An 18,951-nucleotide genomic window follows, 5' to 3' on the forward strand; every position below is an offset into this window, starting at 1 on the left:
ACGACTTGTTTAATTCACGCAAGGCCCTTAACAATAAAATCAACAACAAACTGCGGTTCCCGTAATAATTTACACCAAAAAAAATTTTTTTTTTCTTCTAAATATGAAAATTGTGACATGTTTGAAATGTCATAACTTTTTTGTTTATTGGTTTACCATCACCTAATTTTTATAGTAGATAGCTAATATAATGGACCGTTTTCCAAAAAAATTACGTTGGTATTCCGATAGGGTTTTGAGATATTTGAGTTTTTGTGACAAAAATGATGTTTTTTAATGCAAAAAAAATTTTTTTTTACTGTGTGTATTTTTTTTTTTGAATCTTTATTTAGTTGTCTAACTTTGTTTCTTCAGTTGTCTAACAATCGAACGAACCGTTTTTGCTGTGCAGCTTTTTGAATATTTTTGAACCATTTTCACATACACCCTTTTGAAAAGTTAGTCGTGACTCAACTTGAAGATTTGATATCGGAAAATGACGATTTAGATGGAACTGGAAAACTGTGCAAAGTTTCAGCTCAATAGAAAAAAATGAATTGAAAAATTTACCAAATTTTGGTGCTGTTGCTTGGAATCACTCAATACCAGGAAGAAAGCTCTGCAGAGAATTCAAAATAAAATTTTGAAAATGATTCTGAGGCTTCCTCCCTGGTATAGTACCAATGAGTTACATAGAATATCCAATGTTGAAACATTGGAACAAATGTCAAATAAAATAATAAATTATTTCAGGCAAAAAATCGTTACAATCTTCTATTGCCACGATTAATGCGTTATATGTTTAGGTTAAGTTAGGTTAAGTATATTAAAAACATTTTTTTTCTTTTATAAGCAGGTGAAATCAACTCACCTGTAAAAAAAACTGAACTGCTACGGCAAATGAAATGGAATATGTTGTTAACAAAATGTTAATTAAATCTTAAATTTGTTTTACCAAATTAGGATGATAGTGTTGTCTAATAACACAGAACACCTAGATATAAGAAATGAATGTAATGTTTGGAATGATACTAATAAAGAATTAAAAAAAAAAAAAACTTTAATTTGACCAATCATATTCCTTGCTCATTTGATTTCTATTGCTGATCTGCGCTGACCAAGCTGAGGGTTGATCAATGATCGTCAACGCTCTACGAGCTTGACAAATCATGGCCTACCCATTCGATGAGCATCAAGTTACCCTAAAATGGGCTGCATTTTGCTCATGAGCTGAGCATTTTCAATGCCTGCTCATGACGCCAAACCTATGGAACGGATCATTGAAGCAAATAGTCATCCAGTGCTGGTTGAGTGACGATGATGATTCTTCTTTCAGTTTTGTCGTTGACTTTTTCTATTTGATGGAGACGATTGTTTGCCCTGGTTGTTTATTAGTCGCCGTCTACAAAATACGTAACGATCTAGGGGGAAGGGGGGAGTAATCCAAAGTGTTACGATTCATACAAAAATTTTAAATTTTCCATACAAAAGGCGTTACGGTGGTGGAAAGAGGTCGAAAATTGACAATTTTAGCGTTACTTAATGAATGGACGCTGCCTTAAGGCGCTCAAAATTTAGAAATGTTTAAAAATCCAACCTCCCATATCTACCTTACCATTTTTACTTTTAAAACAGAGTTCTGTGGAATTTTCAGTTTTTTCGCTGGCGATTTGTAGGTGGCCCATAGACAATGAAGGTTTACAAACACGGTAGTATTGTATCACCTCATAGTGAAATCTTATTCTTCCAACCTCAATGAAGGATGCTGCTGAAGGAACAAATACTTTTCAAGTAAATTTTGTTGAGGATTTTTGCATATGATTACAGAGCTATAAGGGGTTTAAAAAGGTGGATTTGACCATGCAAATACCCCAAAAATTTTACCTTCCAGAAAATAAAATACTGATTGACTCAATTTTAATTTATTGTAAACTTAAAAAGACATTTACTGTATTTTGTTCCTCTTTTTTCTCAGTATATGGGTAAGTGTGCTTCATTACTCACGCAGGAAAGAGTATAACATAGTTATTAGACTGGACCTTAAACAAAAAAGTTGTAAAACTCAACAGGGCACCCCTTAGATATGTGCCTTAGGGTAAGAAAAAAGCTCTCTCAAAATTTCAACTCATTTGGTTGCTCCCCCAGCTGGCGCATTCAATTCAAAGTTTGTTTGGGATATTCGTTTCAAATATATTGAAAATTGACCCTATGTCACTGTTTCGTTCCGTATACTAGTAAATCTCGTTCAATTGACCTCAGAATGACAAATTCACTAGTTGATACCCTAATGAACATAGTTGCAGAAGGTTGTATCTGCATTTAAGCTCATTTTCATTTAACTTTCAGTTGTTGAAAGTTAGGCTTAGTTTACCACTCCTGTACAATCACATATATGCATGTACCTTGTACCGCAGCTCGCCCAGCGTCATAGGTGGCTATGATGCACTTATTGGGTACCACCCAGCTATGTTGAAGAAACACTAAGCAGTATTGCAAATCTACTTCAGATAGTTAAAACACCAACTTTCTCAATTTTAATCGTCATGCAACCTTCTACAATATTGTTCACTATGTTATCAAGTAGTTATTTTGACATTCTGGGTTCAATTGAAGGCGATCAACAATTTTCCTGACTCAAACAGGAGATGATGTGCTGTTTCCTATATGTATGAGCTGAAAATCCTATATCAATTAAAATTTAATTGCTCCAGCTCATGGAACGACCAAACGAGCAGAAATTTTCAGGATGTCTCTCTCTAACCCTAAGGAATAATCGTGAGGGGTGCCCTGTGGAATAATACAACTTTATTTTCCTCCCATACTGAGCTGTGCCAGTTTAATAGTTATAATATAACCACAACCAAAAATTACTCCAGCTGAATCATTCTCTTAGAATTTGTGATCCATTTTAGAACCTCGGCTAAACGGATGTCGACCACTACTGCATCGGAATTATCGGAAGGAAAATCACACTTACTTCTTGTTTCCTATCACCTCCTGGATCGCTGACAGAAGATTCTCCTTGGTAAGATTTTCCATCCAGATTGACTTGCCGATTCCCCGTTCGACCACTTTGTCCCCGTTGCCAAATTGGTCGAAGTTGAACGGTATCACCACCATCGGCACCTGTCGGTCCACGGCTTCCTCCATCGATTGCTGTCCTCCCTGGGTCACGAACAATTTTACGTTCGGATGGGCTGTGTCAAGAAGAGATAAATGATAAATATTGGGTTAACTTGATTGGTTCACACAACTATTCTGAAGGGGGAAATCGGCAGATAGACAAAGCGCCACGCATTTTGGAAAATTCATTTATGTCATACCGAGCAATCGGTTCTCATCGGAGCGTAACTATGTTTAGCGGAATGTGTCCGCTACTTGGTGTGCTATGTCAAATTATGCTGGTGATGGCTCGAATTCAATGTCGTGACCTTTGATAGTGAGCTGCGATATAGGCACATTCAAAGACAATTTTTGTGATCCGTACGATTGTCGTGCGTCAAAAAGATTTTTCCGCTAAAATAATAAGTTGAAGCTGCTTGACTCACTAATTTGGAACTGACCTAACATTCTACAGGGTGAGGCAAAAATATTCGACTTTTTTATTTTATTTGCTTGGATTGAAATGGATTGGAATCAATTCATTCAAAACATAAAGGGGTCTTTCATGAAGGGGAACAGAGCTTTCTTTGCCAAATTTGCCATTTTCGCATTCGTATATCGATTATACTCTATGCCCAGGGAAGTCTAGGAAATTTACATTACGAAAAGACCCTGGACCGACCGGGAATCGAACCCAGACACCTTCAGCACGGCTTTGCTTTGTAGCCGCGGACTCTAACCACTCGGCTAAGAAAGGCCCCATCGTTGGTATGTTCTTCAAAATTCATTAAAAAACAGGCAACGGGCAAAATTCATTAAAAAACAGTCATTTGAAATCTTCTCAGCTACAACTTTGCCGAAGAACACATTTTGATGGGACGTAAGAATAATTTGTTATTAGTGATAATAAAGTCTAAATCATGCTGAGATGATCATTTAATTACTATCAGAGCAACACTGCTGTTTTGCTGTAGAATATAGTAGCCTGGATTACTTTGATCTATTCTACCCGCCAGGAGCACCACTGTTACCTGCCGAGCAATTGGTTAAGCATGCAAAATGCAGTTTATGATTAAGAATATCATTTTATCCTTAAGTCCTATCAAAATGTGGTCTTCAGCAAAGTTTTAGCTGAAAGGATTTCACATGAGCAGAGGTTGTTCACTTTTCCATAAAATATGATGTCGAAGAGATAGAGGCCTGGACACAAAAGTTGGCGTTTTTCATAGTAATCTCCATATAAACTTCAAATGGCTTGTGCACAGTCAAATTTCTTCCGAATCATTTCAAACTTTGGGAGGATGCTATTTACCATAATATAAATCGTTTTAGCATAGGGGAGCAAAAATTTCATAATTTGCATCACTCTAATCTCCAGCATGGTCTAGCTGAACAGTCGTGCTTTATAGTATTTAACTGTTATATAACCAAAATTGTAAATCTCCAAATCTACGAAAATGTCACACATTTGGCTATACAGTTTTACAACACGTAGTAATTATTAGTCATATGACCATTTATTAGAAAGAAATCGCCTATGATTATCACCCACCCTGTAGCTTAGATGACGAAATCGACGGGTCTGGCGCTCTAAGGCACTATGCTCAGCGGTGCATGTACTTCAGCATGAATGAAAAGCAGAGGAGGAAAACCACGAAAATTCATTATCACCAGTCTGTTGAATTCGGAAATGAGCTGTGTGAGGTAACGAGGTGGGAAAGGCTCTGCCTTGTCAATCGCAATGTGCGAAAAACTCAAACGTCTTGCAATATCAGATCAACTGTCCGGTGGAATTAACTCATCAGATTTGAAGTCGAAACGTCCAAACGTCTGATGAGGTCAGATGCGTATAGGAAAAAAAATACAGTTGAACGATAGTCAGTTAAGTGCGTACGCCGGCATGTAATAAAACGGGCTCTAAGGTCAAGTGCCAGTCACTGCATTTGTGGGTATGAGGTGTCTAGCACGGGTACCTTTTAAGTGTCAACTTGGTGACGACATTATCACTGCGAAACCCTTTTTTACCGATTTATCCCAGTACATTGCATTTTAACACAGGATATTAACCCCTGTAACATCCACATCAGTTCATTACAGAAAAAAATCTTTAATTAATTTATCTAGCGGTCATAGTGTTTTGTGATGCTTTTTATCATTCGTAGTTACTTAAGCAACAACATTTGTTTTTCAGCTAGAAACTAACCTTAAGGCATTACCTTTATAATAGAAACGCCACTCAGTGTTTCTAAGTATTTAAGCAAAAAGCTCTGTGGTGTATAACGAAATCAGTACTCTTAAAATACAAAATCTAAGATGATTTTTAAACTGTGTTTTTCGAATTGTACCAACCTTTTCTTGAATAGGATTTATTACTTGGCTTATCAAAACGAAAAAAAAATATTTTGATTTCACGTTTTAGTTAATATAATTGAGTAAGAAGTTAAAAAAGTAGGATGAAACTATCCAAATTCGATCCACGAACAATAAGACATGTACCACCTACTGATAACAGTACTTTCCTAACACTAGTGAGAGAAATGCTGGTAAATGCACCATAAAAGCAGCCCTAGATGCTTTTTACTGCTTTGGCACCTTGAGAGCGTAGCGAAGTGTTGAAAAAGGAAGCGGTGGCGCTCGAATGGACACATCGTTTGAGACACATTGGAAACTTAATCTAAACAAACACATCATAGGCTGGAAATTTCACGCTTGTTGTTTGGCACGTATTGTGGACAGTAGTTTGACTGAAGCTTTTTTGAAATGAAGAATATGGAATAGTATGAACGATCCATTTAAACTCCCAACTGGGAGAGAGCCTGCTTTTCAGTTTAGTGTTAACCGAGAGATTTCTTTGTCAATTGACCATTTTTACATGTGTATATCATGTGGCAAGCACTAAAATACTGCACGGATATTTATCTACCAATTGATTCCTTAAGAGGGCAGGATCCGTCATTGATTTCGGAATTTTTAAAAGCAGTTTTTTCGTTCAGAATCAAAATAAATTACAGGCAAATGTGTTCACTGTATTCTATTCTCCAACCGAAACACAGTGAACACATTTTCATCGAATAATTTTTAGTTTTGAACAGAAAAACTGCTTTTGAAGTTTCGATGATGACGATGATTACGATGACGGAGCGTTGATCGTTAACGATTCTTGTCAAAACCCGTGCCTTCGATTTTGCGTTAGACCCGCTTCTTCCGTGTTCACTAAACATGTTTGCAATCACGAACGAAAGGATGGATCAATCTCTGAATTCATAACTTCCTTCCAAATATGTAGGTTTTAAAACTGTCACTTAACGTGGTAACAATGGAAGAAAGGACGTTTCTCCGGAATGCGCACTTTCCTCCAAGGGTGAAATGAATAATGTTGATGATTCCACTGAAATAAGCAATCAGTTCGATGCTTTAGACAAATTTTTGAAACACCTAATCGAAGCCCAGGCTCTTCGATTAAAGTGAGAAGGCAGAAGGTGCCGCCTATCGTGGCCAGTTGTTCCGAATTTGGGGGATTTAGGCAGGAGATCTTGAATTCCATCAGGGGCATCAAGGTTTCCTTCCAAATTCCAAGAGAGGAGACAGTCACGTTTTGCCGGAAACTCTTAAAGATCGCGAACTTATTCGCAAACATCTAAAAGAGAAGATGCACAATTTTTGTACTTATGGCGACAAAACTGAACATTTCTTCAAAGTTGTCTTGAAAGGTTTCTCAAGTATTTATAAGTCACTATAAGAGATAAAAAATGAAATAAAGGGTGATCACGAATTTATTGCGATCCAAACAACAGGGCATAACTTTTCTACCATTGGGTAAAAATCAACCAAATTTTACACACTTTCTAATTGATGTGTATTGTTCACATGCAGTCAAACTCGAAGTCGTGTTTTTCGATTCAAAGAAAATGGAGGTGAACCAAAGCGAGTCGAGAAAACAAATTCTTCCCAAACACCTGGAATTTCCTGACCTGTCGTACCGGCAGTTGGGAAAAATGTTGTTTATTCACCATTCAACCGTCTCCAGAGTGTTGAAGCGGTTCCAGGAGCGGTTGACGTTGGACCATGGCAAAGGAGCTGGAAGAAAACCGGGAACGGAGAACAAAAAGACGGAGGGAAAGGTGAAGCGGATGATTAAAGCAAATCCCAACGTCTCAAGCCGTGATTTGGCTTAAAAGATCGGCACGTCGCAGAGCTACGTCCAGAATGCAAAGAAAAGAGCTAGCCTACATACATACAAGGTCCATAACTTCCCAAACCGCGATGAGCGGCAACAATCGACGGCTAAAACTTAGGCACGGAAGCTCTACGAGAAGATGCTGACAAAATATGGCTGCTGTGATGCGAAACGTATATAAAAGCCGATTTTAAGCAAATTCCAGGGTTGGAGTTTTTCACCGGCAAGAGCAAGTTAGATGTGGACGACAAATTTAAGAATGAGAAAATGACGAAGTTTGCCTCCAAATATCTCATTTGGCAGGCCATCTGCTCTTGCGGACTGAGGAGTGAGCCTTTCTTGACAAAGGGCACAGTAAATGGCGAGATCTACAAATTTGAGTGCCTCGAGAAGCGCCTTCTGCCGTTCTTGCAGCAGCACGATGAAGCTCCGCTATTTTGTCACTATTTTTGAAATGTCCTGGAGTGGTATGAGGCAAATTCAGTCCTTTTTTTTTCTATCTTTATTAACGAGATTTTTAGCCTTGGGCTAGTTCATCTCGGGACCAACGGCTTTACTTCCCTTCCGAAGGAAGTCGTCACTGAAATTTTTAGTGACTATCTCTCGGGGATGGGATTCTATCCCAGGTCCTCGGCGTGAGAGGTGTGTGTTCTAACCACTACACCAGGTCCGTCCCCCCCAGTCCTTTTTTTTAAAAGGACACGAATCCGCCAAACTGTCTGGAGCTGCGCCCGGTGGAACAGTACTGGGCAATAATGAAGCGGGAACTTCGGGAGAGCAAGAAGACAGTCAAAGACGAGAAGGACATGTTAAAAAAATGGAAAAAAAACTGAGGAACTGGTACCGGATGACACTGTAAAGACTTTGATGGAGGGCATCAAGCGAAAATGCCTTAAATTTTACTCTCAAGGTACTGTCGATTAACTTTTCTTTTGAATTTTTAAGTAGATGTATGTATAAAACTACCCTAAAATTTTGGTATGACATTTTCGGAGTCGCAATAATTTCGTGTTCGCCCTTTGAATGATTTACTTGGATTTTCCGCAGTCCAAGTAATCATTATGGAAAAGAGAACCCAACATTTCCAGAAACCTCGAGGAAATTTCCAGTACCCCACTCAGTATCGACGGTGCCAAAAGTGGGGTCATGGAACAAAAAATTGACGCATGGATGCTAAATGCATGATTTGTGGAGGTTCTTCTGACGATAAGGACGTCTGCCCGGTCAAAGAAGACACCGTAAAACGGGGTAACTTTGATAATGCGGGTAACTTTGATAGTGCGAGACCCACAACATATTAAACGAAATAACGAAGTTTCTGTTAATCAGTTAAGCAAAACGAATGCAAAAGTAAAGAGTATTAGTATGATACTTCATGTCAAAGCTATTTTCACTGGAATCAAGTGCATTTGAGGCTTTTTATACGAATATTAAAAATTGACACAATTTTAGCATTTTCGAAACGCTTACAAACAATCTGTTGTACGATCACTATTTGATATAGTTTTGAATAGTTGGCCACTTATCTTTGACAGCCTAGTTATCATAGAACTTCAATACGGTCTCAAATCTCTTAGCGAATAGCATTTTCACAAACTGGGATCATTTTTGTAATCTGAGTCAGAAATTTCCATTTAACGTTAAACGCCTAGAGGTATGCAATGCCCTACAAATGTTCGTTATTCATTCAATTTTGTTCGATTCATACTCCATTATCAAAGTTACCGTAATTTCGGGTGAAATTGATCATTTTTCACGGTTTTTCTTGTCCGTTTACTATAATGTTGACAATGCCAAACAATTGAATGCAGGAAAACAAGTACGAAGGTGAGTCTCATTCGCTCATGTACCGAAATTTTCTAACAAATATCATTTTAGTGCTAAGAAATATCTCTAAAATAAATAATCTGGAAATCTTATTTCGGGGTGAAATTGATCACTTGTCAATGCGATTATTGTTAGTTTTCAAACCAACTCTATATAATAAATTTGAGGTCCCTGAATCCGAATATGCTTGCTAAATTCTTAACAATACAATAATCATAAAAAAATTGAATAGTTAAATTTCAAGAATTACTCGTAAAACGCCTAAATGTATGCAATTTCCTATGGAATATCTCGATATCTAACAGAAATTCAATTGTTTCCACCGAATGACCAAATTGGTACGAGTTTTGGTTATGAAATCTGGTTTGGGGATATATCTCAAGCATCATCACAAACTTTCAGGTTTATACCATGTTCAAATCCTTGTTTAGAACTAGAAGTTTATGGATGTTCGTCAATATTGCACCGCACATGATATTGAAATTTTACATTATTTTCATAGAAATAAACATTCTTTAACGCAAAACACTTAACAACACACAATTCAACAATAATTACGACAAACAACATTTATTCACTGCAGGTTACATTGATATTTGTGCTCCATTAGGAAGAAATAAAATCGAGTGACACGGTGATCAATTTCACCCTACTGATCAATTTCACCCGAATTTACGGTACCCCAAAACAGAAAACCGACTTTCGATTATATGAAAAATTATAAATCCATTCGTAATAAACCTTTTGGACATCTATCGACTGTAATCGATAGCTAGGATGCCAGTACTTGTTTTAAAAATACAAAATATTATTCTTTGAAACAGCATGCATAAATATTCAAGTTTTCTTCGAAAAAACTATCAAAGTTACCCCGTTTCACGGTACCAAAAAGTTTGTATGTGCAAATTGCGGTGGCAACCCTACACGCAAAATAAACCGTTCCGAAAAAAGAGAACATTCAGTCACGAAACCCAGAACAAGCTGTTTTTCGCTTTACGAATATACACCATGAATAAAAATCATGGATTCAGGAACTATGTTCCACAAAACATTTGTAACGCTTGCGATCCGTGATTTTAGTTCTGGTTATCTAGAACACTGTTCTCGGAAACAGGAACGCGTTTATAATGGTGTTTCGAAAACCTTGATTTTTATCAAAAATAATTGTTATAAGATCCATCATTATTGCTCCTTTTCTAAAGAGAATTTCAACTTTCAACCCTAAATATCTGGGCTGCGTATATTTAGCACCCTGCATATTTAGTCTGTTTAGTTGCAGCGGAATACGAAAAAGACAGCACATCGAATGCAGCAGAAATCAGTCCCGCTGTAAGCTATGCTCTGGGTGATGGGGGAATGTAAACATCCAGCAGCAAACAGCTCTCAAATAATTGGCACCACATTTACAGCAACATAAATAACTGAAAAATGATTATAATCACAAAAAAAGGTATCACATGCCAATTAAACATCCATTGGAAAGCGAACATTACTGGCTCACATTGGCTTCTTTGTTGACTACCGTATGTTTGGTTTTGCGCATGCGTTACCATTTTTGACAGCGCGCATGAACAGAGTTCACGTTATCAGGAATTACATCGCGAATATGATGTTATGGATTCTAGATATCGTGATTTCAGAGTCATGGTATTGAAAGCGTTACTAAGCAAGCGTGCCAGTGGAACAGGCATGAACTGTGTTCTAGGATTAGTGGTTACGTTCATGGAAAAGGAACGCAAAGACTCACGCTTTTGGGAACTAAATCATGAAACAGAAAAAGCAGTGCGTTCCGTTTACCATGACTGTTTGTTCACGAATAAGGGAACGGATTTTTTTGCGTGTATGTCTTACTTATGGATACTAGCGACATTCATGTTTCTCTTTGATAATCTCAACCATATATCTTAGAAGAATAAGGCTGGGAAGTGAACCTTGATCCAATCCACAAGAATACCGATAGCATGAACATCACTATTCCCGGCCACGCCCGTCTTTTCCGTGGGATAGGGGAAGGAAATGTTGATGTAGCACTTACTTAATGAGAGGCCACCGAATCAGTGCTACGGAGTTGGGGTTTGGGTGGAGTATAAGGTCAGAATTCACCTGAAAATCTGGCGATAGACTCAAGGCATTTGTTGTTAAGGTGCTGTAATTTAATCGCTTGATGCCGGCATTCAAAAGAGAAGATATTTGTTCATTTACTGTGTGAACCATTATGTTTCGCTTATCACTGATAGAACAACCGTCGTTTTCTGTTCAATCATAAATGCCATGTGGGACCGAAATCCATGCATCTGCGCATATAATATAGACAACCAATCAGCTTATTTTAATTTCAACATCTTTTGAGTTATAATTAATCACATAATGAGCCTTAAATAGAGCGAAAATCATAAATAATGAATTTGAAAATCAATTATCGTGACTCGTACGGATTTCGAATCGTACCCTGATGAGGTTGAATCAAAATCCATACATCTGTGATTCAAAATCCGTACAGCTGCCCAAATTCGCAAAAAAAAAAGTGTTTAATGTGTTTGCAATATAAGAGATGAATTTTTAAATTGTCGGATTTATTATCATATGGGGCGCAATTGAAGTGGAAGACCTTCTTTCATCGATATTATGATTTCTAAGCTTAATTCAACATGAGGAATTTAATCTGTTCTCATTTATTATCGGACTTTAAATCTGTTACTGCTGCTGTCTTTTTATAATACCGTCGTGCGGTATGACATAGGGCGACAAGGCCCAAGTAACCATAAGCACTAATAATAAGCCCTTAATCAGCATCATAGATGCGTACATGCATTATAATAGCACCACAAATGCTTACACACCTTATAACAGCACTTCTGCTGCATAGAAACCCTATTACAGCATCATTCATGCTTCTAAGCCTGATGCATACAGGCATTAAATAAGCACTATATTGGCTTTATATTCGAATACAGGGCATGTTTAAATGCCATCCTGTGTTTTGACAGATATACCACGTGCTTTGTTTTTGCATATAGTGGTAAAAGGGAGTCAAACATAAATCTTCTCACTACTACAATTGCAGGTTTTATGACGGGGAAAAGTGATGGTTTAAATTGGTCACTTTTCTTTCCAATACTATTCATCTTATGTGGCCGTAGGAGCAAAGGAGCAGAACAACAACTCAACAATACGGGTGTAGCAGGTTCGAGACGCAAAATGAGGAATTTCATCATCATAAAACGAGGATCAAAATGTGGCAATTGCATGTCCTCAAAAGGATGAAAACTACCAAAACGAATATGTCTGATACGGAGAAGTACTATCTGTATCATTTTATTACATATTTTTGCATACTATTAGAGGTTACCGTTTTCATTCATTCATTTATTTTCCTCGTGTACCAGTTGCTTGGCCGCATACGCAAAAGCTCTCTGGCTGCGTACGTGAAAGCACAAAATATTCGCCCTAAAAACATGGCGAAAACAACTGACGTTTCTCACGTGGTCTTATATCAGCATTAGCGGTGCAGAGAAGCACGGTTATATCTTGGCACTATAATGGCACGCTATTTCGCCTTTTCTAGCATTATAATAGCATTATATGCTTATATAAAACTGACATGCATCAAATGATTACCCTATATGCGCATATAATGCTGTTACCGTGCCGCATTATCGTGCTTACTGGTTACTTGGAGGGTGACTTTGGGTCACTATTTTTACAGCAAACCAAAACCAAAATAATGAAATCAGTGTGACAAGCCTCAAGAATACGTTAAAACTAGTCACTAGGTGGTCATAGATTAGCTTTACGACGTTCATACTAGCCATGAGATACATCGTAAAGGGTGGTGAAAATCACTCCTAGGCCCAATGTAATCCCGCATGGCAGTACTTATGACCCTATATCTACTTAAACAAGATAATTCACTAGGCTAAGGGAAATAAATTTGGAATGTAATGAATATATTGACAAAGTGATCAAATATGTTATGATTGGAATTTTGGCTAAAAAATTTTGGCTAAAAGTATTGTCTTGCTCTTTTATTTGGGTCACATAAATTATTACACAATTGTGGTTTTGCTTGCGCAGATAGATAGATGGAATTTGTAAACACAATGACAGATCAAAATTCAACTTTTTGAAACATAATCACTCTTTATGATCACCATCGTTCTCGTATAAATTTCGAGGCCTTTAACCATAATGTTTAAGTAATCTTCATGAAAATCTATCACTATAGATTCTACTCACCTGCTGCGCTGTCCACAAAAAATAACTGTCACTTATGAATTTTTCAACCAACATGTTTTTCATCGCAACATTCATGTTTTGATGTACACTTTGCAACGCATATAAAAATCATATTTGTTGTCAATTATTTGAAAACTAATAAAAATGACAACTACCGAAAATCTAAACATTACATATACTTTGCAATTGGATTAAATGGACAAATTGATGTGAAGTTTTGCGAAAAAGTTACACGTCTTCTCGGTGAGAATCGAACACACGACTCCCTAATCTCTAGTTAGGGCGCGTTTTTGAAACTATGGGAATTTCTGTCGAAACACAGCTTGATAAATATACTTTCTTAGCTGGTTATTTACCCTTTCAATGCTCTGGGCAGCAAGTTAATTTGCTTCAAACTGACGTGTGTAAATTGACTCGCAATTGGAGTTACATATTTCTCAGGAGCACATAAATGTACTGACGAGTCTCCAACCAAACCGTCTCTCAGCTCATCGGAATCCTAGTGTGCTGCGCTAGACAGTGTCTCACGAAAATTCTGAAAGCGCGCGCTAGGTGCTGAGCTCCCGGGGAGACTCGTCTCATGCGCTGCTCGGTGCTACGGCTCACCAGCGGTATCGAAGTTGTGAAACAACTGCTTAGTAACGAAAAGCCTCTACAACTATTTTCGCCTCATTATGCAGGTGTCTAGATGGTCTACACGATTTGGTCGAAGACTCGCGATCCTAGAGTTACAATTTCGATCCTTGTTGAAAACTTTTGTCATCACTTCAATTATTGCGTTCAATTTTAAACAGCACATGTGACGGAGCGCATAAGACCGCATTGAGACACATCTCAAGAAAAATGAGGCGCACCAAAAGGAATCTACAGTTAAACCTCCATTGGTCGATGTTCCATTCCTCGATATCGACTCATGGAACCATATTAAAAATCAAATTTCATGGTTACTATGATGGTCCCCTCAAACGGCTTTCCATAGCATAGCTGTTCCATGACTCGATATTTGCATGAGTCGATGGTCCCTTCAATATCGACTCATGGAGGGTTGACTGTATGACATTTATTTATTTATTTATTCATTTTATTTCTTTGTCATTGGTGGCAAATAACGCTCATGAGATACTTCGCTAAGCAATTCCAACTGCAGAATTTTATTTTGTGAGTGCTCTTCCGAATATTTCTCACTTCAATATCCTGATAACTCTACATGTTTTTCCTCATCTAGAAACCCTTCTACAATTGATTTGCTTTTAACCGACTCGAGTCGCCTTTCCAGTCAACTGATTACTCACGCTGATTTTGTGTCATACTAATCATTTTACTGTCGATTCTAACCCTTCATCATAAGGCACAACTAATTGTAAATATCGCATGTTTCCAAAATGCTTCCGGTTGTAATTGACCGAGTCGAAATAAACAATAAACAAACTCTCCCAATCCTGTTTCACAAAATGCTACTGTGGATAACTAGAGTCGGGAATAAACGGGAATCAATTCTCGCATCACTTATGATCTTGCCCTATCACCACTGAAAGGTAGATGGTCGTAGTATTTTTGAACAACGTGAAAATTAATTCGTTCGCTCAGAAACAACAAGCTACACAGTTGACTCCAATGGCTTTTTGGGTGAGATCATAAGTTATACGAGAATTGTTCGGTGCCGCTGATCCTCAAGCGCCTGTTTATTTATTTTTGATTTTGTTTCAAGGTCTTTCAACCATCCCGGACTGTTATCAGTCTGTAACAAGGCGTGTATCCGAAACTAATGCTTGAATGTTAAACGGAATAACTATCCCCTGAGGACACCATAGTACTTGAACGTAGTTAAGATATTTGATGATTCACTTCTTCTTCTTGACATTACGTCCTCACTGGGACAGAGCCTGCTTCTAAGCTTAGTGTTCTTATGAGTACTTCCCCAGTTATTAGCTGAGAGCTTTCTTTGCCAAAGTTTCCATTTTCGCATTCGTTTATCGTGTGGCAGGTACGATGATACTCTATGCCAAGGGAAGTCAAGGAAATTTCTATTACGAAACGATTCTGGACCGACCGATAATCGAACATAGACACTTCATCAAGGCATTACTTTGTAGCCGCGGACTATAACCTCTCGGCTAAGGAAGGCCCCTTGATGATTCACTACATGATTTAAAACTGGCTTCTAGAGAGAAGTGTTATTCGTAAAGGCGAAGTATAAAGCTTATGAAAGTTACATATATTGTGAGGTATGGAAGATGAGCAAAAGAGCTTGATTAAACAAAAACCGGTTATTCTACATCAGAAACTTGACACCTTTTCAATTACATGTGACCTTAGAAATTGTGCAGTATCGTTTTGTCTTGAATTTCAAACAGACTCATATTCCGCAAGCTCATGTTTAATTTGACGATTGTATTGAAGTATTTCACTGAAATATGTCTTCAAGTTACCGGCAAATGGCAGTTTATTGCAATTCAATTTAAATGCCTTTAAAACTATTTCAGATACTGGGAATTGTAATGATCATCTTATTTTCATGTTTGTACAATCTAGTATTTTGTCTCATTTAACGTTTAATAACGTTTTTTCTTCTCACATTACTTTCATTTTCGTCTCAGAGTTAAGAATAACTCGCATGAAGACTACCTCGAATTCATTAGTTTGATATTTAGGGAGAATTGTTTTTATTTTTCACTAATTTGAAAGCCAAACACGTCACAGTCAAACTTCTTTGTGAATCGCCAGATACGCCGAACTACTCTTCCCCTTCTCGTCTGTGAATGGCGACAACTGGGTAAATTTCTAGCGAATTTTAACCCCGTCGAACACTAAGCAAACCGAAACCATCAACGGTGTTGACAGTTCCACCACCGAGTAAACTTTTTTCCCAATTCCATGAACCGTACAGGTGCTAAGTGCTAAAAAGTTATCAGAACGGTGTGAATCAATAATTCACATTTTCATAAATAGGTCTCTCCAATCCGGTTGGCGATACTCGTTAGGGAAGTAACCAGATTTTTTCCTTCGTTCGCAATCTGCTTGACCTACCGAGCACATCCTGCTGCGGGAACCACTTCGAAATTCTTATGTTACTGGTTCCGTTCAAATCCACTTCACTGTCGCACTTCCACAGAATGTCATATTTCAGCGATTTGAATGTGTCGACGAAAATCTTCAAATTCTTCTCATTTATTGAATCACTTCGAATCAACGTGCCAAGACTGAAGTAAATCACTCCATGGCGGGATCGATCCATGTATTGCTGCAGCTCAGTTGGTAACGGTTTTGGTGGTTTCACGTGCAGAAATCCCAGTTGAATCGCTTGTGGTACGATTGGACGAATGAATCCCATGGTTGGATCAACGTTGGTCATCAAGAAGTCTATTCGATGCATCAACTCTACGGATTTGGACATATTGCCACCAAAATTTTGCTCTATTATTCGATCGTATTTTGAAAATTCTCGTGGAATTAGATAGTAATCGAGGAACAGTTTGGTCGCAAAAGATTCAATTCTCTCGAAAAAGTTCAGATTCGTTGAAAACTTGAGGTTCATTTCCGGATGGGCAACTACATTCATAACATTCCCTACAACTTGGTGGGCCATCGTAATAGAATCGATTGAAGTAACACCAATCATAGGCACATTGAACAACTCGGCGAATGCAAAGAACGGTGTAAACTGGAAGTATTCCACTATCAGCACATCAAAATGTTCGTCGTTGGCATTTCGGATCAATGCTTGCACTTCCGGATGAGCTAGTTCCGCCTCGATAAACAGTTTTGTCACTTCCAACAGTCCCATAGCGATATCGAAAGAATTGCAGTTCTGTTGTCTCATTTTGGCCACATCAAACGTTTCTTCCACTATCTTGTGCGCATAGTTCCAGTTGATTTGCGTTATGTTTGGATTATCCGTCTCGAAAGGATCCGGCGTCATCATAACGATAGAATGTCCCCTCTCGAGAAGTCCTCTCACCAGCGCTTGAAACACTATCTGATGGCTTTTAGCCGGGGCAGGAAATATTGCCAGTATCCTTGCGCCATCGCTGACACTGGCCACCGTCACTAGTACTAGCAATATCACGGAACCGAACATCTGTTTGGTCAACATTTTGTTGAAGTACGCGCGCGGCGACCAAATCTAGACTAAAAGATGCGTGCGGGTCGAGTTTTGTTATATATTGCAATGTAACGAAACGGAGCCTCGTCAGCGTGGTGCGCCTTCAGTACCTCAGTGTGACTTCGCGCCAAAGTGTTATGTTTCGATGTATCTATCTATCTACTCGGCAGCACTAACGCCTGTCATTCGGAAGATTGGACATTCGAGTGGCATCGCACCAAACACCAAAAATCTCTCGCATCGGACTCCTACGTAAGGGTATACGATACTTCGAATGATTCTGTATAATACCTCGGAAACGGAATACCACAGAATCCAATGAGGTGATTTTTATTTATTTCGTTTTATTTCCATAAATTGCAAAATTTCAGACGGAATTCTATCGAACAGATTAAATAAAACTAAATTATGTGAAGTATTGAGCTGAATTTTCGAAAACAATCAAATCTCTCTGCATTTGAAGCGATGACTTATATTATGGACTATTACATTCACCCTTAGCCTTAATATGCGAAAATTTTTTTTCGATTTTTGTGAGTTTCTATGATAATATTGATTATTTGTCCATTGTAGTTTAATGTAGTTACAAAGAGCAGAGGCATTGCGTGAAGAATTTGTTTACATCAATTTCATTTATTTAGTTAACATCTAAACAGAGAACACTGAATCAACAATTTCACGCCACAATACTCGGTTCGTGGCTGTGGCTGCATCTCTCCATCCTCAGTTCTGCGTGCGTGGGGCTCGCCAAATCGATGCGCACTTGATCCGCCCTCACTGCGCTCCACGCCTTCTTGTACCAATTGAATCTGAAGCAAACACCATCTTTGCAGGGTTGCTGTCCAGCATTCTTGAAACATGCCCTGCCCTTGTATCCTTCCAGCTTTAGTCACCTTTTGGATACAGGGTTCACCGTAGAGTTGGGCGAGCTCGTGGTTCATTCGCTGCCAAACACCGTTTTCCTTCATACCGTCAAAGATCGTACTAAGCACCCGACGTTCGAAGAATCCAAGTGCTTGCAAGTCCTCCTCAAGAATCGTCCACGTTTCATGCACGTAGAGGACTATGGATCTTATGAGCGTTTTGTACATGGTACTTTGATGCGGGTGTGAATCTTTTTTTTTGTAGAGACTTCCACTGATGATGCGCCTCCGTATTTCACGGCTAACGTTATTGTCAGCCATCAGCAAGGATCCAAGGTAGACGAACTCGTCGACCACCTCGAACGTATCCCCGTCTATCGTAACACTGCTACTTAAGTGAGATTTGAGTACATGTGCAATATGAATTTTTCAATTAATCAAAAATGCATTTCGGTTCCAACTGGGTCATAATATTAGCCAAAATGGCCGCTATAAAAAGCATAGAACAGCTACGCTGTCACAATAATAAATCACGTATATGATGGAGCCGCTATATTGATGCGGAGAGTGCAGAAAGAGTTACTTTTAATTATCCATTTATTCATCTTAAAATGTTATTTCCAATACTGGACGCTATCTTGAGGTGTCTCAATGTTTTTATATTG

At 38.3% G+C, this 18,951-nt stretch overlaps 1 protein-coding gene across 2 annotated transcripts in view; it reads right to left on the reverse strand.

Moving 5' to 3' along the window:
• Positions 1-2,713: 2,713 nt before the first annotated feature.
• Positions 2,714-18,951, reverse strand: part of LOC5570357 (UDP-glucuronosyltransferase 3A1) — a 57,220-nt gene continuing 40,982 nt past the window's right edge. The window contains exons 1-2 of one of the 2 annotated variants that reach the window (XM_021847014.1): positions 16,349-17,449; positions 2,717-3,176 (exon numbers count right to left, since the gene is read on the reverse strand). In XM_021847014.1, the coding sequence (XP_021702706.1) occupies positions 2,953-3,176; positions 16,349-17,414 (1,290 nt within the window). In that variant the 5' untranslated portion in view covers positions 17,415-17,449 and the 3' untranslated portion in view covers positions 2,717-2,952. Of the gene's footprint in view, positions 3,177-16,348; positions 17,450-18,951 lie in introns of those variants that run through there. The other variant, XM_021847016.1, reaches the window with a different exon arrangement.

The sequence above is a fragment of the Aedes aegypti genome, chromosome 2 (genome assembly GCF_002204515.2).
Source record: "Aedes aegypti strain LVP_AGWG chromosome 2, AaegL5.0 Primary Assembly, whole genome shotgun sequence".
Classification (NCBI taxonomy): Eukaryota; Metazoa; Arthropoda; class Insecta; order Diptera; family Culicidae; genus Aedes; species Aedes aegypti.